This window comes from Brachyhypopomus gauderio, unplaced genomic scaffold (assembly GCF_052324685.1).
Source record: "Brachyhypopomus gauderio isolate BG-103 unplaced genomic scaffold, BGAUD_0.2 sc75, whole genome shotgun sequence".
Lineage (NCBI taxonomy): Eukaryota > Metazoa > Chordata > Actinopteri > Gymnotiformes > Hypopomidae > Brachyhypopomus > Brachyhypopomus gauderio.
In genome coordinates this window covers 1,071,916-1,096,500 of record NW_027506896.1, presented here as the reverse complement: position 1 = coordinate 1,096,500, position 24,585 = coordinate 1,071,916, and the positions used below count along the sequence as shown (strand labels likewise).

The 24,585-nt window shown below is 50.1% G+C and overlaps 1 protein-coding gene across 3 annotated transcripts in view; it reads left to right on the top strand.

Moving 5' to 3' along the window:
- The window catches only part of tgfbr3 (transforming growth factor, beta receptor III), a 73,312-nt gene that overhangs the window by 12,067 nt on the left and 36,660 nt on the right, over window positions 1–24,585 (top strand). For all 3 annotated transcript variants that reach the window (XM_076990406.1, XM_076990407.1, XM_076990408.1), the window contains exon 3: window positions 12,773–12,957. In XM_076990406.1, coding sequence (XP_076846521.1) covers window positions 12,773–12,957 — 185 coding nt within the window. The remainder of the gene's footprint in view (window positions 1–12,772; window positions 12,958–24,585) is intronic.

Below are 24,585 nucleotides of genomic sequence, written 5' to 3'. Positions count from 1 at the left end.
GAGAGAGGCTGAGAGAGAGTGTGGGTGGGGGGAGAGAGAGAGAGGCTGAGAGAGAGTGTGGGTGGGGGGAGAGAGAGAGAGGCTGAGAGAGAGAGAGAGAGGGTGGGGGGGGAGGCTGAGAGAGAGTGTGGGGAGAGAGAGAGAGAGGCTGAGAGAGAGAGTGTGTGTGCTCTTTTTCAAAAGCAGATGTTGCTGTGTGATTCAGACACTGGGTACCCAGACTCCTCTGCTGCTGCTAGGGGGATTGAGTCCTGTTTACATAGCAACAGCAATCCTACCATACTATAGTTACAGCTTACTGTTAAACACACTACGACTGGCTATGTCTGGCAGAGAGCTCCCTCCTCTTCACTGTGTCTGTGTGTGTGTGTGTGTGTGTGTGTGTGTGTGTGTGTGTGTGTGTGTGTGTGTGTGTGTGTGTGTGTGTGTGTGTGTGTGTGTGTGTTCATGTGTGTGTGAATAGTGGTTTTACTTGGATCTCAGTGGTTTTTCTCTCTGATTTTCATGTAAAAAAACTGATTATTGCTGATGCTCACCAAACATGTGCTAAAACACACACACACACACACACACACACATGCATACGCACAAATTCATGCACGCACATGTAGGCACACACATGTGCACACACATGCATGCACACATACAGAGACACACGCACACACAGTGTATCAGTTGAAAGTGCATATGTAAGCACAAAGAAAGCACATCTGTGGTTAAGTAGCACAGTGGTCTGTGGTCTTTTCACTGTGGATAATTCCATCTCCTTCTCTCTGGGTCCCACTGCCCCCTCTCTGCAGTGCCAGTATTCACATGTATGGTTATCACGGGCCAAGACCCTAATCAGAGACAGCTGGAGTGATCCTGCTCTTTCCGTTCTGTTTCTCTGGATTTAAAAAGAGAGAGGGAGAAAGGAGAAAACAGCTAAGGACCGAGGCGCAGAGGAGGCGGGATCTGAAGGCACTTCTGCTGGAGAAGATGCCCAGCGTTGTGGTGAACCTGTGTGTGTGTGTGTGTGTGTGTGTGCGCTTCCCATTTTCACAGCGTTCAGGACTGAGCGAGTCACACCTGCCCACACCTCTGGTGTTTTGCTTAAACGTAAACCAGAAATGGGCTTCTTCATACGAGCCGATCTCATTGTGTGGCCCCGTCTGCCTTCACAATCTCAGGAGCTTCTTCTGTGCTGAAGTGGAGGGTGTTCGTAGGTGGGCTCGTAGGTGTCCGACTCTCTTGCTGGGCTCCAAGGTCCATTATCTATCTAGCTTCTGTCTCCTCCCACTCATAGGGAGACATCTGTCGTCAATGGAAATGGTCTCGGAAAATATCAGCACATTTTTTTCAGAGCGAGGAGCAACTCACCCACTCCTGTGCAGTACAGACGTATTTTTGCTTTATGGGGTATCGCTTGCTCACACACACGTACATGCTTAACTGTCCCAGAATATCTCTTTTTATTGTGTATATTGCATATGAAGTTCTGTTTGCGGGGGCGTGTTCTAGACAATGGGAATTTCATTCAGTGGGGTGATGGCCTGCCATTTCCAACAGACACTTCTTTTATTCTGGATCCCCTTGTGGTGTTTGTGGCTATGGTTCATTTAAGACGCCTAAGCTCCTTCCCAGAAGTCTTTGTGAGTTGAGCTAGAGGAAGGTGTGGTTTCTGACCGCTTGTCAAAGGCCAGGCTGCCCTCTGACTCGGCCCCAGCAGTGTTAGTGGGAGTGTGTGACACCCCTTGCTTCACCCTGGACACAAAGCTATATTCATATTTCATGTGTTTCAGTGACTATGCCAGTGGATATATGTGTGTGCATAGTTGGGGGTGCAAATAAGGAGCTGCACTGGGGGGGGGAGTTAGAGGAGGGGGGCAGTAGACAAGAGAGTGGAAGAAATGACCACGTGCTTATCACAGTGAGGGTTTGGGTGCACGGACACATTCACACGCGTGCACACACACAGACATGTGAGCAGTAATGTGTTTCGCCACAGAGATACCAGTGTGGTTTTGACTCTAGTAAACTTCCAGCATTTCGGAGACACTTGGGGGCAGTTCCTCCTCCTGCCCCGCCTCCTGCCCTGCCTCCTGGTGGTCTGAAGCCGGTTCTCTCGTCCAAGCCCCGCCTTCCCCCACAGCACACGCCGACCCCGCTGGGAGGAAGTAACATGACGTCTTTGTTTGCATGTGGAAGGCGTATGAGTGTGAGGAGGAGAGAGAGATGAAGGGAGAGAGTGTGAGGAGGAGAGAGAGATGAAGGAAGAGAGTGTGAGGAGGAGAGAGAGAAGAAGGGAGAGCTCGCCAAACAAGTGCAGGCCCTGCCATGATTACTCTGATAGCCACCTCTCTCTCTCTTTCTCTCTCTCTCTCTCTCTCTTGCTGTTTATATGCCACAGATGAGAACCACTGAAAGTTTATTCAGGTGTGCTCAAAACGCCATGCCAGAGATCATGCATGAGTTTTTGTGTGTGTGTGTGCGCGTGTGTTTTGGTGTATGAGTGAACAAAATGAATGACATTTTTCATGCCAGCAACTGTAAAGAAATTAAGGGGAAAAAACAGACTGAAGAACTCTAGTAACGTCCACGATGCACCAGTGAAGAACGTGAATGACCTGCGTGGTCCAGGGATGGCGAAGATGATCACAGAACCAGGGACCCTGGCCGCCTGGACTCTTTCAGAGTGGTACCCTGTCTGTATTTCTTATGCAAACGCATTTTTACAATCTTTGCGTGAAAGTGCCGTCTCCTTTTGAGCATTTCTTCATTCCAGCAGCATCTGATGTGTCTTCCAGGTCCTGCTCCTCACAAAGCCACAAAGGCAGTGAAATGTGTGTTTTAGATTAAAAAGAACAAATCCTCAAAACAAACGTCAAACCAATGAAAAGCTTATGAGAAGGAAAGAGGAGTGTGGAAGTGTTTACTGTGTGTCTGCCCATCATGTGTGTTTGGGGCTTGTGCAATAGGGAGAAACTGTGGACAGGAGAATAAAATGTCCCCAAAGTCATAATGGGTGTTTTTGTAGAGAGAGGGAGAGATATGGAGAGAGATGGAGAGGGAGATGGAGAGAGATGGAGCCATTAGTGAGGAGGAGTGTTGAAGCAGTGGCCGTTCCCCATCAGTTGTAGCCAGCAGGGGTGTGATGGGAGGGGCTGTAGTGGGTGATGGGAGGGGCTGTGGGGTGTGATGGGAGGGGCTGTAGTGGGTGATGGGAGGGGCTGTGGTGGGTGATGGGAGGGGCTGTGGGGGTGTGATGGGAGGGGCTGTGGGGGAGTGTTATGGGAGGGGCTGTGGGGTGTGATGGGAGGGGCTGTGGGGGTGTGATGGGAGGGGCTGTGGGGTGTGATGGGAGGGGCCGTAGTGGGTGATGGAAGTGGCTGTGGTGGGTGATGGGAGGGGCTGTGGGGGTGTGATAGGAGGGGCTGTGGGGGGGTGATGGGAGGGGCTGTGGGGGTGATGGCTGTTGGGGGGGGGGGGTGTTCTAGCCTCTCTGGCCTGTGTGCTGGAGGGCTCTCCAGAGAAGTGGCGTCCTCGTTCTCAGACACTGTGCTTCATCAATCAACGTGGACGTTCTGTGCTCTGGACTCTGTGTATAAGCACGGATGGTCTGTGTTTTACGTGTGTGTGTGTGTAAGCGTCTCTCTGAAAGGTCATGCATCTGTATATCTGTGTTTATGTATATAGGGTTGTGTGTGTGTGTGTGTGTGTGTGTGTGTGTGTGTGTGTGTGTGTGTGTGTGTGTGTGTGTGTGTGTGTGTGTGTGAAAGCATCTCTGAGAGGTCCTGCATCTGTATATGTGCATGTGTGTATATAGGGCTGTGTGTGTATGTACAAGCCCTATGCTGCTCTGCGTCTTGCTAGGCCTGCCTGAAAAGCTGGTCACACACACGTGCGGCTGGAACACAGCAGCTGTTTGCCTGTTGGCCAAGCGACTCCTCTTCCTTTATCCCTCCTTCATCCCTTCTTCCCTCCCTTCCTCTGCTCCTCTGGGAAATGGCAGTGTCTTCAGACACCACATGTGGCTGTCTCCTGTAAGAGAGAGGGAGAGATGGACAGATGAGGTGACAGAGAGATGAACAGACGAAGGTGGGAGATGAACAAGAAAGAACTACGCCTCTGCTTCCTGTGTCCAAGGTCATCTCTTCCTGGTTTATCTACGCAGTGTGCCAGGATGCGTGACCTGACCCTGGCTGGTCCAGGATTAGCCTGAATGTTGCTAAGTCTTGCTGTGGTCAAGTGTGTATGCTGATGTAGCCCTAACCTTATCTTGTGCACTCCTGACCCCCACGTGCACTCTCCCGTCTCCTGACCCCCACGTGCACTCCCCAAAGCCTGCCAGGTGAAAGATGTGTCCCTTGTCCATACACGTCCCCCCTCTGCGATCCACTTCAATGACCTGCTTGTCCCTGAACTGTTCAGAAGTTTGGATTTACGGCTGTCCTCTTGAGCACACCTGGTGGATTTACAGTTGTCCTCTCGTGCGCACCTGGTAACGTGCTTGGACCCTGAACAAGGGCCTGCTTAGTGTTTCTTTAAATATTTTTGGCTCTGGCTGTAATCTCTCCCTTATGTGCACTGGACACTGGATGTCTTCCTATGCCAGGGGTCACCAAACTGTACGCCAGACAGCTGCCGTGACCCCAACATTCTCATGACGGTTATGATGGTGAGAGCAGGTTGGAGTGGACATCAGTGTTACGGTGCCGCTCCGTGAGCTGCTGCCCTGTGTGTCTCTGAACCCGCGTGCACTTCATCACGTTGCCTGATTGGATGATATTGATAGGAAGCTTTATCACCTCTGTCCATATCTCCTGACTCCTTCCTTCTCCCTCTGTCCATCCATCTTGTCTTCCTCTCTGTCCCCTGTCTCCTTCCCTTCATCTGTCTGTGCTGTTTGCTTTGCCTTGAGCTCTGTGTCCCTGTTAGACGGGCCTTCCTGTGTAGAGACAGAGTGCACGTGTCCGGTGTTCATGGACACTAGAATGCAGCTTTATAGATCAGGTTCAGAACCTTCAAACCTTACTCCTGTATAAACATCAATTTACTAATTAGATCTAACAAGCTGCTAGTTACTTTACAAGATGGGGGTGATAATAAAAAGTGCATTAGAGGATTTTAAAGAGCACTTAAAATTCATGCCGTAAAACTAATAATGCTTAAAAAAATATTTACAATAAGGGCGCATTATAAAAAATGAATAAAGTGCATTTAGGGTACATTTTAGTGAACAATAAAATAATTTGTTATAACTGTATTAATGATATTAATGACATTTTGTAACTACTTAGTTCTACCAATACGGTTTTATGTACTGGCTATTACAGTCTTCTTTTGGACAGGAAGAAGAGCGCCTGGTTGATATAAACGTACAGCAGGGCTTCTTACTTCTGTTACACCTGCTGTATTTAAGGGGGAAACCCCCCCGTCTGCTTTTGGAGAGGGTTGAGGGCGTTACAGTGTCCTGATGTTGGGCCAGATTCCTGGTATAAATCCTTGGACACAACGGAAGGATGCAACGTGTAAAGAATGTGGGAAACAAATTAAAGACACTGGAACACCACATTAAACTTCACAAGGCACCTGAAAACACACCTGGATAGGTTTGTTTTAGTTATGTTAGCCGTCAATACAGCTAATCTCCATATGTTTGAATACGTTTCAAGAGAACTGGGCATCTTTACACAGAACCCACACTTTCACTGCCCCTGTTGAGATTTTCTGTGTATACCTCTTCTCGGTTCACTCTAGCACACCGCTGATGGGCTCCTTCCTAATTCACTGTAGCATACGATCGACAGTCTGAATCAGTCACAGAGCTTAAAGTTAACGTTGGCTGCTCGTCTTTACGGTGGTTTGAGATGGTCATCTGTTGCCTGCACTAGCGTGGAGACAGGCGTCTCAGAGGGACGACAGGCGTAAAAGCAAAGCCTTCAGGCTTCAGGACTCCATAATAGAGGGAGGATGGAGGTCTTGGCCTCTCTCCCCAGATCCGCAAGCCAGGTTTGGAGCCTCGTGACTGGGACTCCAGCCCGCAGCCCTCTCTCTCTGCTGCCAGTTACGTCTCCCCTGAGATTCAGATGTGTGTTTGAGCAGTGAATCACACACAGGAAAGACTTTTCTGAACTCTCACTTTCATGCACAGAGCAAAAGCCTCAAAAGGGTGTTGACTTTACACCGTGGGAGTTCATACACTCTTACACTCCCTCTTTCTCTCTCTCTGTCTCTGTCTCTGTCTCTGTCTCTCTCTCTCTCTCTCTCAAACACACACACACACACACACACACACACACACACACACACACACACACACACACACACACACACACACACACACACACACGGTTTGCTCACACACGGGCTTTTCTACAACATTGTAATGCCCTTCTTAGTTTGTATCAGTTTGCTAGGTCTGAATAAATACCTAAAAGAAACGTAACTTTAATCTGTTAAATGTATAAATTCTTAAATTGCTGAGTTTAGTTAGGGTTGCAGTAAGCTTAGTAGGAAACCTCAAAACCTCACATGGTGTGAGAGTTGTGAGCGTGTGTGTGTGTGTAAGTGTGTCTATAAAAAATTACTGCAGAGTGTGGCTGAGCTGAGATCATAAGAGCTGAAGCTCTGAGTCAAACTGTTACAGAGGCGTGGGGTTTCAGTGTGTCTGAAACTGACATAAGCACATGTATGTGTGGGCGTGAGCAAACTGCTCTGTAAGACGAGCCATACCACGAGGGCTTCAAGTACCTCCCGGACCCGCCAAACTCCTAGATCCACTGAAGACAAGTGACAGGACTGTTCGCTGGTGGAATTAACTCCCACTGGCTGTCCGAGCAATAGAGTCCCTCGCTGTGTCCCATGGTGACTAAAGACACAGCTCAGAACAAATTATAACCATACAGCTGTAAGATGTTATATTTGTTCTTATCTTATTGAGTAATACACTCCAATTGTCTTGTATTTTACTGCACTGTTTCTCTCCATCCGGCCATTAGCACTCGTTCTTGTTTCTGGCAGTAACTCGGTTTAAGTATTTGGGAGCAGTTGACGATGCTTTTCTGAGTAGACAGGTGTAGACCTTTTTGAGATGCCCTAGAGAAGAGCGTGTGCTAAATGACATAAATGGTATAACCGTAAACACTGTGGTTTGGGTTTGTCATTCAGCATCTCTGAAGCAGGTGTGTGTGGCTGAGGTGACCCCCTTTTGCACTGGAGGTTTTTAAGCCTGCTGCGAAGTGACAGAGTCAGCCCACGCAGACCCCCTCACACCTGGCCCCCTCTGGCCCTAAAACCAGACTCCAACATGGGGTCTGCCCTCCACACCAAAAAGCCATTTGTTCTGTGCATATATAATTTAGAGCCATCATCAGAGAAACAATGCTTTTTTGGAAAATGTAACCTTGTAAATGTAACTCTGGCTGCTTTGTTGACATTTCTTTAGCGATATCGTGTGTGTGTGTGTGTGTGTGTGTGTGTGTGTGAGATTAGGTGAGTATTAAGTGTCTTTGGCGTATATATAGTTGGCTCAGGCACAAGTGTTCTCTCTTTCTCTCTCTCTCTCTCTCTCTCTCTCTCTCTAATGATATGATAATATTCTATACACACACACACACACACACACACACACACACACACACACACACACACACACACACACACACACACCTTTAAACACAAAGTATTTGACCATAAAGTTGTGAGCACCATCCTCTTCCTGCCACCATTATAGCTTCCCTTCATATGTACTGCACATGCATATTATAAAAGCTGTATGATTTTAGTAATACTCAACAGCCCTTGGCCAAGAGATGAGATGTAGAAAGAATTGGCACAGAGAGAGGGAGAGAAAGAGAGAGATTACCTGAGAAGGTGAAAGGTCACTTGAGTTTGGAAAAGATGGTAAAGATGTGGAGAGGTGAAATGAATCTCGTGGGGTGATTCACAATACAAATCGTTGCTCTGCTCATCAGACGCACGCAGACACACACGCTCTCTCTCTCTCTCTCTCTCTTCCTCTGTCTCTTTCTCTTTTCCTCGTTCCCTCCCTTCTGAGATCTCTCTAGCAGACACTCATGTTTTTTCCAGATGCTAGTAAAATAAAAATACCATCACGAAATCCATTTATTCAGTACCACATTGTGTACATGTGTGTTGCTTCCTCGTGACTTGTTGTTATTTGTCTATACAGACACCATTTGAGCGGCACAAAACGTTCAGGATGGGTCTTCAGTGAGAAAGGAACCACCCTGAAACTCTTGAGCTTGGCTAAACGATTAGGAAATGTTTTTCTTTAAACCTCTCTTGGAGAGACAGCAGTAAAGATTCTCTCTGCTTGCTAGCGACTGTTCTGGAAGGTCGCTGGACGCCGCACCTGTGGGGCAGGATTCCCTACTGGAATCTCCCCTTTTCACTACATGTCTGACATTAGCTCCAGATGCTTCAGTGCTCCAGATGCTTCAGTGCTTCAGTGCTTCAGTGCTTCAGTACTCTTGCCAGCATTTGCAAACACTCTTTGTTTATTGCCCCTGGTTTCAATTCTGTCTTTTTTGAGGGTAACAAAGTGCTTGGCTTCCTTTTATTATTGTAAAAATAATGCCTGTATTTTTTTTTCCCTAAATACACCTTATTGTTTGTGGACATTTTCCCCAGCAGTTAAATAAAGAAACAACATCTCTGCCCAATGAATCCTGTAATCTTTTGGCAGTCTTCCAGACTTTTTATTATTTTTATTTTTTTTGCTATGGCTGATATTTGTTATTCCCAGCACCATTGCAAGGGAAAAAGTTAGTTTGAGTAATGTGTGTGTGTGTGTGTGTGTGTGTGTGTGTGTGTGTGTGTGTGTGTGTGTGTGTGTGTGAGGAAAAGGAGAGGAGAGTGGAAAAGTAATGAGTTATACTGGATAACGTCCCCAAGTGATCTAGAGGAGGAAGGAGAAATGATGTCACACATGTGACATCAAGCTTCTGCCAGATGGACCTGTGTACGTTCGCTATCTTATCAACACTACTAGGTCTTTTAGCTATACGTTACCCTCTTCCCTAAAATGGCCTCCCCTTCAATGCTGGAGAGCATGATTGCACTGTGCTGAGGGCCAGATGGCTGGGCTCAGTGCGACTGAAGCTGGTATGCTGGAAGAGCTGAGACTCCTGCTGAAGCTCTCAGCTCGAAGCATTGCGGCGTTCACAGAAGGGAAGTTCTGTGCTGAAGATTCTGCTGCTCTCTCAGCTCCAACACAGGAACTGTTGTCACCTTCAAGAAACCCCTGTGAGCTTTAGTGAGGAACTAAACGTCCTGGAAAAACTCCTGGTCTCAGTCTCCTAGTCTCAGTCTCTTGGTCTCAGTCCCCTGGTTTCAGTCTCCTGGTCTCAGTTTCCTAGTCTCAGTCCCCTGGTCTCAGTCCCCTGGTCTCAGTCTCCTGGTCTCAGTCTCCTGGTCTCAGTCTCCTAGTCTCAGTCCCCTGGTTTCAGTCTCCTGGTCTCAGTCCCCTGGTTTCAGTCTCCTGGTCTCAGTCTCCTGGTCTCAGTCCCCTGGTTCCAGTCTCCTGGTCTCAGTCCCCTGGTCTCAGTCTCCTGGTCTCAGTCTCCTAGTCTCAGTCTCCTGGTCTCAGTCCCCTGGTTTCAGTCTCCTAATCTCAGTCTCCTGGTCTCAGTCTCTTTACTTCTCCCTGAACATTCACGCACTCATGCTCACTTTCTGCCTTCTTCTCCCTCACGCTCCCTCTCCCTCTCCTTTAATGATTTCCAAATGTTGCTTTCGCTCTGTGTGTGTGTGTGTGTGTGTGTGTGTGTGTGTGTGTGTGTGTGTGTGTGTGTGTGTGTGTGTGTGTATTTTCATTGCGGTTGGGCTGGATCGTGACTGACTCTTTGGGTCTAACGGAGAGGGCCTGACCTGCAGAAAAACCCGGCCACAGACAATCTCAGGAGACAGTACCTTCTAATGAAAACACAATTCTCTGTGTGTGTGTGTGTGTGTGTGTGTGTGTGTGTGTGTGTGTGTGTGTGTGTGTGTGTGAGAGAGAGAGAGAGAGAGAGAGAGAGACGGGTGTCTTTGAGTGATTGAGAACCTCTGCTGTATTCGTGCAGCTCTGTTGGCTCAGTAGGGATGAGTTTAAGGAGGCCCACACTTCTCGACTTCCCCATGTTTTGTGTTTGGTGCTGGTCTACGTCATGGTGCTGTGGTTACAGTAAATTAAGAAACTCCGCCTGGCTCAGAGACTGGGACAAGCACCCCGCCCACCTCACCGTTCAGCCATTCCTGAGGTGCCAAGTCACTGCTCATTTACATATGAAATAAAAACATCAGTCATGACTCAGAGCTTACTGGCCACTCATTGTGTCTGTGTTGTGGCGGGGGGGGGGGGAGGGGGGGGGGTATGTGTGTGTAGCGAATGCAGTCTGGATCTGATGCTGTGTCATGCTGGACTGCAGGGGGCAATACCTATGTTATCAACGCTGGCGCTCTGTCTCTTTCTCTCACTTCCTCACTCTCTCCATCAGTCTCCCTCACTCTCTCCATCACTCTCTCTCTTAAGGACTTAATGTGCTTTTGAGGCTCTGCCAGACATAACGCAGGTCTGTCATCTTTGTAAGCCCAGTCTGACAGCCTCGACCTGCTGTGCTGCCCTGCAGGGGTTGCTGGGTAAAAACACAAGGGAAGAGGAGTGTGGAAGCGTTTACTGTGTGTCTGCCCATCATGTGTGTTAGGGGCTTATAAAGTCATAAAGGGTGTTTTTGTAGAGAGAGGGATAAAGAGAGATGGAGAGTGAGAGAGAGAGAGAGTGTGAGAGAGAGAGAGAGAGAGAGAGAGAGAGAGAGAGATGGAGCCATTAGTGAGGAGGAGTGTTGAAGCAGTGGCCGTTCCCCATCAGTTGTGGCCAGCAGGGGTGTGATTGGAGGGGCTGTGGGGGGTGTTATGGGAGGGGCTGTGGGGAGGAGTGATGGGAGGGGCTGTGGGGGGGTGTGATGGGAGGGGCTGTGGGGGTGTGATGGGAGGGGCTGTGGGGAGGAGTGATGGGAGGGGCTGTGGGGGTGTGATGGGAGGGGCTGTGGGGAGGAGTGATGGGAGGGGCTGTGGGGGTGATGGGAGGGGCTGTGGGGAGGAGTGATGGGAGGGGCTGTGGGGGTGATGGCTGTTGGGGGGGGGGGGTGTTCTAGCCTCTCTGGCCTGTGTGCTGGAGGGCTCTCCAGAGAAGTGGCGTCCTTGTTCTCAGACACTGTGCTTCATCAATCAACGTGGACGTTCTGTGCTCTGGACTCTGTGTGTGTGTGTGTGTGTGTGTGTGTGTGTGTGTGTGTGTGCACGCTTTCTTATAGTAATACAGCCTGGCTGTGATTTCTACATTATGCTCCTCTGCATGGGCCAAAGACTGTGATGATGATGATGGTGGTGGTGATGATGGTGATGAAGATGATACTTTACCTATACCTTTTGGGGGGGGGGGGGGGGTGGATTTGTCAGGACTCTTTCTCTCACACACACCCTCTCTATCTCTCACTGTAAGAACTTGATATGCTTTTCGGCTCTGTCAGACATAATGCAGACATGCCGTCTTTGCTAACTGAGATTGGTCTCGTCCTGTTATACTACCCTGCAGGGGATGCTGGGTAAAAAAACAGATCCCCCATGATCCTTTGCTTTCTTTCCACAAGCGATAGAAAAGGATTGAGGGTTTTGGGTCCAGGGAGCTACATCAACATAATAAAACCACACACACATATGGGAGGCAGAGGTTTCATCGCAGACACTTTGAAAGAGACAGTGGGCGTTAGTGGTCCGAGTCGTTGGACTCTTCCCTGCTCCTTGTGCTCTTAACCGCCGTCCTGATTCTGGCTTTCATCCGTGGACGGCTGCTGTAGTAGTCCAGCCTGAAGACAGAGGCAGACCTGTTCAGTTACCATAAAAAGTCCCCAGAGGAATCCTGTGATGTCTCCAAACCCAAACTTCACAGCTCGTTCTTCTCCTCCGTATCTGACAGGTTGGCCTTCTTCACCGTCGGCCGTGAACAACAGAACGATTTGCACCTACACGAGTTCTGCCCTTACTTGGAATCAAAATCTTTGCTCCAGCTGGTGCTATCCCACAATTCCTTGTGTCTCGGACTCGACTGCCCCAATACTGTGCCCTGTCTCCGTGGTAACAGTCCCTGCTCAACTTCTGGATAATTATGACACCTTATCTTAAAGGCGTGGGCTATATTCCATTTATTAATTTATGTATGTATGTATTTATTTATTTATCCTTTAAAAAAAACATGACTGGTAAGTCAACCTGGCCTTGTAAGGAGAGAGAAATGTAAGGGTGTGGTTGGAGCAGGGGGGTCGGTGTTTTGGCATGACCAGCTGATTTGGAAGAGGGTGAAGGGAAGATCTTGAGAGGATGAAGGAGAGATCCTGTGAGTGGATGAGGGGGAGATCCTGTGAGAGGATGAAGAGGGGATCCTGTGAGTGGATTGGGGGGGGGGGGGGGGGGGGGTCCATGAGTCTCCCCCATCCCCACCTATCCTTCCAGGTCCTTTCAGGTCTTTTACACCCATCTCCACTGCATAATCCATCACACTGTGTTCATAATGACATGGCAGTTGTAGCAGGAATGGTGGCGTGCATGCGTGTGTGTGTGTGTGTATGTGTGTGTGTGTGTGTGTGTGTGTGTGTGTGTGTGTCTGGTGTCTGTCATGTGTGTGGAAGCAGAGGAGTGGCCAGCCTCACTGTATTCGAACTGTACAGTCACCATGACCAACCCGTGTGTGTGTGTGTGTGTGTGTGTGTGTGTGTGTGTGTGTGTGTTTCAGGCCCACTGCCACCGAGCCCATGTGAGCTGCTCCCCGTGGGCGAAACACACCCTGTCCAGGCACTGCTGAAGAGCTATGCGACCCAATCGGGCTGCGCCAGCCGTGGGACCGTGGGCCTCCCACAGGAGGTCCACATCATCAACCTTCGCCACACCCCGGACAGCGCCGGGCAGAACCCTAAAGAGGTACAGTGCTTCACCAACCCACCCACACCACCTGCTCTGCTGGGCCGGTCTCTGCAGTCCCTCGTTTGACAGAAACGCTCCCCCTGTGGTTCTGGACGCAAACATCTGGCTATGACTGTCGGTGCTCCTCCCTCACAGCTCACGTCCTCCACATTCCCAGCTTTCCCTCAGATTCCTGGTATAGTCCCAACTTCCTGTCTAATCCCTGACGTATTAGAGATTAGTGAGTTTAGTGTGTGTACTCCAGTGTGTCGCCACCTCTCAGTGCCACCTGAGGTCCAGATGAGGGACTCGTCCTGTCCACAGTTCCTCTCTCTCCTCCCATCGCCCGTAGTGGACATTAAGGGATGGGTCGTAGTTGTTTAAACAGCTGCTTTGTGTTGGTGTCAGTAGCCCTTGGGTCGGGCCGATACAGATCCTAGAACACAGCACAATGCTGACACTTACGGATGTGCATCTTGGAATACAGAGGTCCGTATTTTTACACACTCCAGTCACACTCACCCACACTCCTCTCCAAGGAGGATCTTACAGAGCACAGATTCACTGAATGGTCCAATCGCACCTATTGGGATAGAGAGTCTCTCTCTCTATATATATATATGTGTGTGTGTGTCGGGTGGGCGTGTCTTCACTTGAGTTGGAGCCTCCACACCTGAACGCTCACCTGAACAGATCGGCAGAGGAACAGGTCCATTACAGGGCTCCTCACAGCCGGCTTCAAATTTTCACACCTTTCTGTCTCTGTCTTTAATGCTAGATGGGACATGGGAGCCCGCAGAGTAACATATCACCCTCATGACAGGGTGAACAGAGAGAGATAATGACAGCATTAGTCCTGGTGCTGCGTGGGTCTGGGTCATAGGGACTGGGCCTGTTCTGCTACGGCCTGCTTGGAGAGAACATGTTGGGCTGGGAGAGGAACGCGAGATTATAGATGAAGCTTGTTCTCTCTAGCAGGCTGGAGCTGACTATCGCAGTAATGGATGTTGTAAGTGCTGGCCGACCTCTCTGGCCAAGAACCATGCTGACACGAGAAATGGCATCATTTCTGTGTTTACTTTATCCTTGTTCTGTGGGGGTCTGCAGTTGGAGCTTGTACTCACCCATTCCGCTCCCCTCACACACACACACACACACACACACACACACACACACACACACACACACACACACACACACACACACACACACACACACACACACACACACACACACACACACGTTAAACAGTGCTGAGGGGATCCCTGTTGATTTGGTTGTCTGGTGGTCCTCAGTTCCATTATTGAGCAAATGAGTTTTAAAGAGGAAAAAGTATGAGGTGGAAAAAATCAAGACGGTCTGTCAAGTTTTAGTCTGCACACATCCCAAAAATAACACTGCTGGGCCTCAAGTCAGGGAGAACTTTTACGTAGCAGAGAGAGAGAAGGGGGGGGGGGGGTATATCTTGGCCAGAGGGCAGTACATGTTAGCCGCTGTCAGATAGAGCAGGGCTCAGTGTACTGCAACGTAGGTGCCATCAGTCTGCATCCCGTGCTAGCATCCCGCGCTAGCATCCCGCGCTAGCTTCCACAGTCCCTCGAGTGTATCCTAGCTGCCACATCTTCCACCTGCCCCTCTGGTGCCCACGATTCCTCCACCATCGCAGGGGCAAAGAAGGAGGAGGAGGAGGAGGAACTGCATCAGGCTCCATTGCCTCATCAAGCACGACAGTAAAACGTTTATTGAACAGTAAAACAACACAGAGCTCCAAAGCAGAATTCCAGCCCTTTTGTTTCTTTGCCGTTCAGAGTAACGTCGGACACTGCAGGATCATCTCAGTTTTAGCCCCAACTCATACTCTCGTGTTCTGAATGGCATCATGCTAGCTGAGATGTTAGTCTCCTTGTGGATTAGTGCCAGCCAATCAGATGGCACCACCTGCTCTGTTTACTTGGTCTTTGCTATGAGTCATTGGTCCCAGTATCTAGCCCCGCCCACTGGGTATGCTTCATCATGCGTTTGGAGTGGCTTAAGGCCCGGGGACAGAGATGTTTGGAAAAACATGTGTGGACTAGCCATTGGCTCTGACAGCACGGACTGTGACAACTCACAGATCTCTTCCTGTGCCAGATAACAATGTTTTTTTTAACCCATAAGGTGATTAGTTTAGGGCTCTTCTTGGCCATCAAAAGTGTTTGCTTTAGATGCCATTGTTGTGTGTTTACATTTGTTTCTTGGCAACAGGGCTACAGATTTCCTTGCTGTGTACTGCTGTGACTGCAAATAACTAATTGAGGCACACAGTTGAATGAATTCCAGCTCTCTGTGTCCCTAGTGAATATCTGAGGAGGTCTCTTGGACCGTAGTATCTATCCATCATGGCTCTGGTGTCTGTTTGCATCACGTTATTTCCGAAAGCGACGATAAAACAAAAAACGTTTGCGGATACATTTTGAACTATAACGCGTGAGAGCTGTTGACATGTTGACTTTGAAAGCAGGACACAAGCCTCTCACCTGATGTTGGTGTGATCCAGCACATGTGCTTTCCAATAGTTGTCATTATTCATTATGTTTGTATAGCGTAGCATGTTGTGGAGATCTGGTGGAGAGGGGATTAAGGCCCACTCTGCCCTTTAAGCCTGCAGTGAAGCCAGTTTTGTCTACACACACCGACAGATAAGGCTGTTCCACTCAGCACATTCCAGGCCTCAGGTATTTGTTAGACTCTGATATCTCTGGCCCAATTATCGTGCTTTCTGATTGGACGGGGAGATTGGGAGGGCTTGGAACAAAAGGCAGGGGACGACCTTTGGCCTACACACATCCGCAGGAGGGATCTTTTGTAGTATTAAGGCCAGCGCATAATCGCAGCCACACGTCTGAAACTGGAGGCCCCTTCGTATTCCACACACACACACACACACACACACACACACACACACACACACACACACACACACACACACACACACAGGCTGGGTGTGTCCTCTTTACCGCATGAGTCCCACTGCTGTCAGCTCTCAGCACGACACAGTGGGACTCCCCAGGATGCCACAGAGTATACTGTCATACTCCTGTTCTCTCTGTGCAATCCTCTGGCGGCCCAAACACTGTTCATTCCGTCCACCACTTACCCGGGAATTTATATAAAAAAACCCCATTGTCTTGCTAAATGGACAGATTGTGTAATGTGAGCAATACCTTCCTTCCCTTAGAAGCCAGAGACTTAGGCTGTGTGTGATCATTAAAGTGTCACGCTGTTTTGCCCTCGACACGCTCAGCAGAGATTGTATGATGGGTTTCACACCACATCTCTTCTGATTTTACAGACAGAAACCCCAAGCCCCACTCCCAGAGCTGCTTGTTCTGGGCTACGTCCAGAAGTTGCCCGTTCCTCGGGTGTGCTGCCTGGCATTCGCGTGTGTGATCTGCTGGCCGGGTGCGTACTGGAGAAGCAGGCAGCAGTAGCGCTCTCTGCATCCTGAGGAAAATCAGCCTTGTTCACCTGTGTGGTGCAGGAGCTGGTGGAGACACACATCGGTTGGAGCAAGGCTGCTCTCGAGCTGAGATGTTGGGGCAGGGTTGGGGATGAAGCATAGTGGGACAGAATTGGTCCTGGGCCAGTGGCTCCAGGGTTACAGAAGGTCTGGGGTGGAGGTGGAGGTAGGTGGAGGGGGCTGGAGATTAGCTTTGCTCATGACGTAGCTCTCAGGAAGAGATAAGCCCCCGAGGACATCTGGTAAAGTGACCCCGAAGCCTTGGCATTGACTCCGCCTACCTGAGAATCGGGCACAGATGTGGCCATCTGGAAACACACACCCACACTTCAAGCACGATTCACTGGTGCATGTGCACACGCACACACACACGCACACATACACACACACACACACGCACACATACACAGGCATGTACATACACACTTCAAAGAAGCATCAAATGCTCTTTTAACACACATTCACTGACACACCAATCACACTTTATACACTGAAAATCATGCACACACACACACACACACACACACACACACACACACACACACACACACACACACACACACACACACACACACACACAGCGTCCTTCAGTTGTACCCAGCAGGCTGACTGTGCCAGGGTTGGTTTCATATGTCCAGGCGCCACTGGCCTTCAGCAACAGATGGGCCAGATCCTTCAAGACATAAACAGTTCAGCACGGCCCTGATTTACCGCTTCAAACCCCAAGGCTGAAAGCCTAGAGGGTCCTCTAAGGTTACCGCCCCTCTTCAGGGCCACGCTGCCTTCCAAACGCACCTCGGCCTCCAAACACAACAGCCAGAGGTGAGCATCTGTAGCCAACTGGTGTAAACAGAGGTGGGTTCATTGTTTGGTGGAGAGGGGGAACCCCAGACCAATGCCTTCCACTTAACTGATGTTGGATGACTCTGTTCTGAATACATGATGTGATGCTTCCTAGATACAACAAGTTGTGAAAGTTTGTTTCAATCATTGAGTCAATCATACATTTATGATTGTGTTAGCTGGTTAAATTTCTATCTTTAGTGACAGGATCCCTGCTATTATTGGGGTTGTGCCTTGCAGGGTCAAAGAACACGACCTTGAAAGCCTCCTGTCTCTTTCAAGGCCTCACTACTTAATAATGATGGCAACCACTTGCCGTCCAGGACGGGTGAAAGTGTGTGTTTATATGGATGGGGGGAGGGGGGTGGTGGACAGGATATTTGTCACTTAGAGCAGCGTGATTCTGAACTCTGTGAGGAAAGTTCAGAACTCTGTTTCTCTTTTGTTTAAAATGGCTTTCGCCATGTTTGTATTGGAATAGGTTGCATGTGTAGAGAGTGCTGGTGGGTGTGTGCTTGCGGGAAGATCACTCTCTCTTCACACATTGTCCCTCCTCATTGCCTCCTGGAGCCGCCCCCTTCTAGGGGGGTGGTGACCAGGCTAAGCTACCACCGTTCTGGAGGGGTCACGTGAACGAGTCATGTGATCGTGCTGGGGTAAGTTTGGGGTTGTGTGAACAGACCAGGGTGTGGGGAACGTGAACAGACCAGGGTGTGGGGAACGTGAACAGACCAGGGTGTGGGGATCGTGAACAGACCAGGGTGTGGGGAACGTGAACAGACCAGGGTGTGGGGAACGTGAACAGGCCAGGGTGTGGGGAATGTGAACAGACCAGGGTGTGGAGAACGTGTTATTACTGGTGGAGAAAGTGTGTGTGCAGTGAGAACCTTGTTTGTATTTGTATCTTCCCCCCACCCCCCTTCTCTTCCGCTCACCGGAACGTCATTGCCACACGTGACACCGGAGGTCGCACGAAACAGCCCATCCCAAACGCAAAGCTCTTCCCGTTACAGTGTAGAGTGTCTGAAGGTCTCCGAGTCCAAACTTTCTTTCAAAAGCATCTTAAAGTGTGAACTGAAGATGAATGTCAGTTCATCAGTGTCTTTCATCGCAGTCGTGATGATGTTGCTTTGATTAGTCTGAATCACGTGCAGTACTGCACTCAGCCTGAAGGGAGCGCTCTCTAGTGTTTTGCTCCGGATGTTATCATTTTATCCCTGATTGCTGCTCATCATGTCACTAACGAGGTACTGAGTGTGTGATTGGATCAGGACCGTTATGTACCACACCACACGCAGATAATAAAGAAAGCACAGGAAGTAGGAGAGCAGGAAATGACAGGGAACCCTTTCAACTCTAGAGAGTAGATGTGCAGTGAAACAGCAGCGCTTGAAGTTCATGTTTTTATTTCAAAACAGGGAGGCGTGATGGAGCCTACATACATTTGAACAGTAGTAGTGAACACACACACACACACACACACACACACACACACACACACACACACACACACACACACACACACACACACACACACACACACACACAGCAGCTGTGTCAGGCCACAGCAAGTAGATTAAACTAACATCCTCGTGTGAAACTCTTCTTAAGTTGAGTTCCCCCCCATTTTTTAACACACACGCATACATACACACACACACACACACATTTGTCATTTTAACCGTACAACTGCTCATGTCTGAATGAATGGTTTCCTGCATCTCTCTTCCTCCCTCCCTCCCTCCCTCCCTCCCTCTCTCTGTCTGTCTGTCTCCCCCCCCCCCCTCTCTCTCTCTCTCTCTCTCTCTCTCTCTCTCTGTGCTCTTCTACCATGCCTGGGGCTGGGGTCTGTTATCTCTGTAATAATAACACAGGTTAGTGCCCAGCTGTGTGGAGTGAGCTGTAAGGATGCTGGCTCTCCACCAGCCGACCTGCTGCACTGCGTAATGAGGTGAAACGCGACACCTCGCCGGGACTACGTACCTCTCCCACACTCACTAGCCAACACCACTACCTCATCACTCACGCTGACAGACCGTCACTTCCACCACTTCCTCCGTGGTCCCGCTCAGAAACGTGGGTTCACACAGACACTGGTACCCGTATACGCCGCGACAGCAACAATACAGTTCCTCCTCATTTTGAAGGGAAAAAAATCAACTTGGTGTGGAAGGGTTTAGCTGGTTGTGGGTGGGTGTGTGTGTGTGTGTGTGTGTGTGTGTGTGTGTGTGTGTGTGTGTGTGTGTGTGTGTGTGTGTGTGTGTGTGTGTGTGTGTGTGTGTGTGTGTGTGTGTCGCCACTGACAGGAGGAGCAGGGCTTTGGACAGGTCCTTTAATCCACACACACGTGACTTAAAGAGGGACGTAATGATGTCAGGCAGGCAGGTGGAAAGGTGACTGTGGGATTTACCGAACAGTTGTCCACGTGTCTCGGCTTGGACAGAGCGAGTCTCAGTGCTGGCTGATGTAAGGTCCAGCAGACAGAGGGGAGCCCTCTTAGGACCCTGCAGTGTGCCTTCCTGTGGACTCGTTGGACACGTCCCCGGCGGAGTGCGAGACCCCTGGACCTGGCTGGTGGACACGTCCCCGGTGGATTGCGAGACCTCTGCACAGGCCCGTTGGATGGATGGTTGTCCTTGTCCTGTAGTCTTTATGCCATAAGCAGCAGTGAACTCATTGCTATGGCTGACCAGAGCAGGTTGTTTTTTCGCTCTCAGAGAGAGCGTGCGAGCGTACGTGCGAGCGTGCGTGCGAGCGTGCGTGCGAGCGTGTGTGCGAGCGTGCGTGCGTGCGTAATGCCAGTGGGGATTGAGAAAACAAAGGTTCCATTCTGTGGCAGTAGATGGTGGTGGGGTTAGAGAGGGCTTGATCTGCACAGCTAAAGGGGCTGGCTAGTCCACCAGCGCTCACCATGGTAACACATACACCAGCTGGAGGGAAGAATGGAAGAGAGGATGAAACAGAAGAGATGGAGAGAGGGCAAGAAGGAGTGATTGTATGTCCAGATGTGACCAGCCTGAGCGGCAGCTGTGATGTCGGTGTGGGTCCGTGCGATCTGCACTCGGGTTGAACGCTGAAGGAGTTAGTTATGGGTCATATTAGCCCCACTTTCAGCCACCTTCAGCGTTTCTCCATGTGTCTCGAGTGTGTGTATGTGTGTGTGTGTGTGTGTGTATATGTGTGTGTGTGTATATGTGTGTGTGTGTATGTGTGTATGTGTGTATGTGTGTGTGTGTGTGTGTGTGTGTGTGTGTGTGTGTGTGTGTGTGTGTGTGTGTGTGTATATGTGTGTGTGTGTGTGTGTGTGTGTGTGTGTGTGTGTGTGTGTGTGTGTGTGTGTGTGTGTGTGTGTGTGTGTGTGACTGAATTCACTATCTGGCAGTCTTTGACCACTCTGCTTCCTGAGCTATGTGGAATGCTGGGAATTATCAGGTCTTTCCTGGCGGTTCCCTTTTCCCGGCCTGGAAGTGTGAGGTAATTAGCCTGCATGGTCTCACTGCCTACAAACGTGTCGTTATTTTCTCTTTTAGACAAAGAGGAGAGTAGAGAGGTCTGGCCACTTCTCCTAGTTGAGAGCACTTTCGTGACGTCGTTGAAAGTAAACAAAGCCTGAGCGGCTAATCTCCTGCAACGGCCATCTTTATCTGATCAGGTTAGCAAACAGCAAACATCAAAGGTGAGATGTGGACTGTGGCCTGGTGCTGGTGGCCTGGTGCTGGTGAGCATTCTTTCACACACACACACACACACACACACACACACACACACACACACACACACACACACACACACACGCATACACCCATGTTCACACATGCATACATACTGTACACACTGCACACATGGATACACATGTGTACACAAATTGCGTATGCACACACACACACATTCACGAAGACATGCATACCCAAGCACGCACATTCATACAGAAAAACAGGAAAGAAGATGAGAGATGATTTGATATCAGTAAAGCTTTGAGCCTTTTCAACACTCATAACATTCTCAGAACAAATCCCTTGTGACAGCCTCAGCACGGAGCACATGCTGCTATGATAGAGCATTGGCACAATTGTGTGTGTGTGTGTGTGTGTGTGTGTGTGTGTGTGTGTGTGTGTGTGTGTTTTGGTGGTGGGGTGGGCAGGGCTTTACTGGGGTTTTTTACTGGGGTTTTTTAATCATTCATGCCGATAATTTGGTGAAGTAGTGATACATGCTATGCTGTGGAGGTGAGCGTGTTTGGAGGAGTGTGGGGTAAATGTTCCTTCATAAGGTCAGCATGAGGTCTGCACACACACACTGGAAGACGCTCAATGTGTGATCTCAAACATGCACACACACACACACACACACACACACACACACACGCGCACACACACACACACATGCTATGTTTTGGTTATGGGTTTGCCTATGGGCTCCAGCAGGGCAGCACTGTGGGCTGATGGGGTAGATATGACGCAGGGCAATAAGGGTCCAAAGCAGGTAGAGTGGGAGAGGTTGTGTGTGTGTGTGTGTGTGTGTGTGTGTGTGTGTGTGTGTGTGTGTGTGTGTGTGTGTGTGTGTGTGTGTGTGTGTGTGTGTGTGTGAATACACCCGAATACCCAGAGTCAGACTGATGGTTATCACACAACACGGATGCTTCGTGCCCTCAGATCAGTGTGTGGCAGAGATAGGCCCATTCAATAGGTTCCCTCTGTTCTCGCTGGCTTGTGTTTACCTCCACAAAGAGACCTCCATTATTCCACTGCAGTCATCCAGAAAGAACTAAGATGCTGTCTCTCGCTCTCTCTCCCTCCCTCACACACACACACACACACACACACACACACACACACACACACACACACACACACACACACACAAAAATGCACACACGAATGAGAACACATGCACAGTTTAGATGTAATATCCATGCCCCTAAATTGGTCCAGACATTATGCAGTGAGAGACTGTTTCCTGGAAAAACACACTCATACACAGACACACAAGCATTTACACACACACACACACACACACACACACACACACACACACACACACACACACACACACACACACACACACACACACACACACACACACTTACTGGGGCAACATGCTCTGCTTCCTACATATGGAGCTCTGTCCTCAGGAATGTTAGCTGTGTTTTGCCTTTCAGTTGAATCAAAATGTCCAAACTGCTGTTTTTGTGACTGGTATCTGAGTGAATCCCTGGTGAATCTTTTGACTGGTATCTGAGTGAATACTCAGATGGCTCTGTAGGCCAGAATGTGGTGTTCAGTCAGGCCTCTGCTTCCTCCCTGTGCGTGGAGAAGCTAACACAGCTGGGCTTATTCCCTGTGCTGGCTGCTTCCCAAAGCCATGCCTTTACCTGCAGCTTTCCCAAGCTGTGCCAGACACACAGACAGGTTTCCCGGACCGTGCCAGACACACAAACAGGTCTCCCGGACCGTGCCAGACACACAGACAGGTCTCCCGGACCATGCCAGACACACAGACAGGTTTCCCGGACCATGCCAGACACACAGACAGGTTTCCCGGACCATGCCAGGCATACAGACAGGTTTCCCGGACCGTGCCAGGCATACAGACAGGTTTCCCGGACCATGCCAGACACACAGACAGGTTTCCCGGACCATGCCAGGCATACAGACAGGTCTCCCGGGCTGTGCCAGGCACACAGACAGGTCTCCCGGACCGTGCCAGGCACACAGACAGGTTTCCCGGACCATGCCAGACACACAGACAGGTTTCCCGGACCATGCCAGACACACAGACAGGTTTCCCGGACCATGCCAGGCATACAGACAGGTTTCCCGGACCGTGCCAGGCATACAGACAGGTTTCCCGGACCATGCCAGACACACAGACAGGTTTCCCGGACCATGCCAGGCATACAGACAGGTCTCCCGGGCTGTGCCAGGCACACAGACAGGTCTCCCGGGCTGTGCCAGGCACACAGACAGGTCTCCCGGGCTGTGCCAGGCACACAGACAGGTCTCCCGGACCGTGCCAGGCACACAGACAGGTCTCCCGGACCGTGCCAGGCACACAGACAGGTCTCCCGGACCGTGCCAGGCACACAGACAGGTCTCCCGGGCTGTGCCAGGCACACAGACAGGTCTCCCGGACCATGCCAGGCATACAGACAGGTTTCCCGGACCATGCCAGGCACACAGACAGGTCTCCCGGGCTGTGCCAGGCACACAGACAGGTCTCCCGGGCTGTGCCAGGCACACAGACAGGTCTCCCGGGCTGTGCCAGGCACACAGACAGGTCTCCCGGGCTGTGCCAGGCACACAGACAGGTCTCCCGGGCTGTGCCAGGCACACAGACAGGTCTCCCGGGCTGTGCCAGGCACACAGACAGGTTTCTTTGCGTTTCTGGTAAGCACTTCTTCCCTCTAATTCTTCCCCCTTCCTCCGGGGCTCGTGGGTCGTGTTTGTCCCCCATGACGCAATTCTTTTTTATGGGGGTATTTGTCACGAGGCAGAAAGGTTTTCCGTCCTCCTCTCCCAGCATGCTCGTCTGTCATTCCTGATCCCATTTTCCATGGCCAGTGTTGCATTATGGGTCTGATCACGCAGGTTCTGTGTGAGGAGTCCTTGTAAGCGACAAATCAGTGAATGTTCAGAGTTTTACGGGAATGTTGTGGGCACCATCAGTCCTGTAATGAACTTTGTCAACAGCGGATACGCCCTTTTCCTGCATGAGGTATCCGCTGTCAGAGAGGTGCACACACACACACACACACACACACACACACACACACACACACACACACACACACACACACACACACACACACACACACACACACACACACACACACACACACACACGGTTTTACAGGCTGGTAATTTATTATTTGCTGTTTCATGAGAGAGTATGAATCACAGGCCTGAGGCTTTTGCTGGGCTCGTAGCCACAGACCTGCTGTCCTTGGGGGTGTTGTGTGTCCCTGACTCTGGGCATGCGTGGAACCAGCCTGAGCTACAGGTGGATGTTGTGCTGTGTGATATTCTGGGTCCTTTCCTCCCGTGACTTGTGTTCTTGGCGATGGATTTGTGACGTGTGCTGGTTGACACGGTAACACCTCCTCATGTAAGTGCTGTGTTTTGGCTGCAGCTGTTTGGCTGGTGTTTCAGCGTAACTCGATCTCCAGACAGCCGAGACAGACCCTCGTAATGACCACTTCCAGAAAGAGCTTAATGTCACAGTTAGACAAACAGGTAAAACTCTCTCCGCCCCATACCAACCTGCAACCTACCATGGAGCCTGTCTGTATGTCTGTCTGTCTGCCT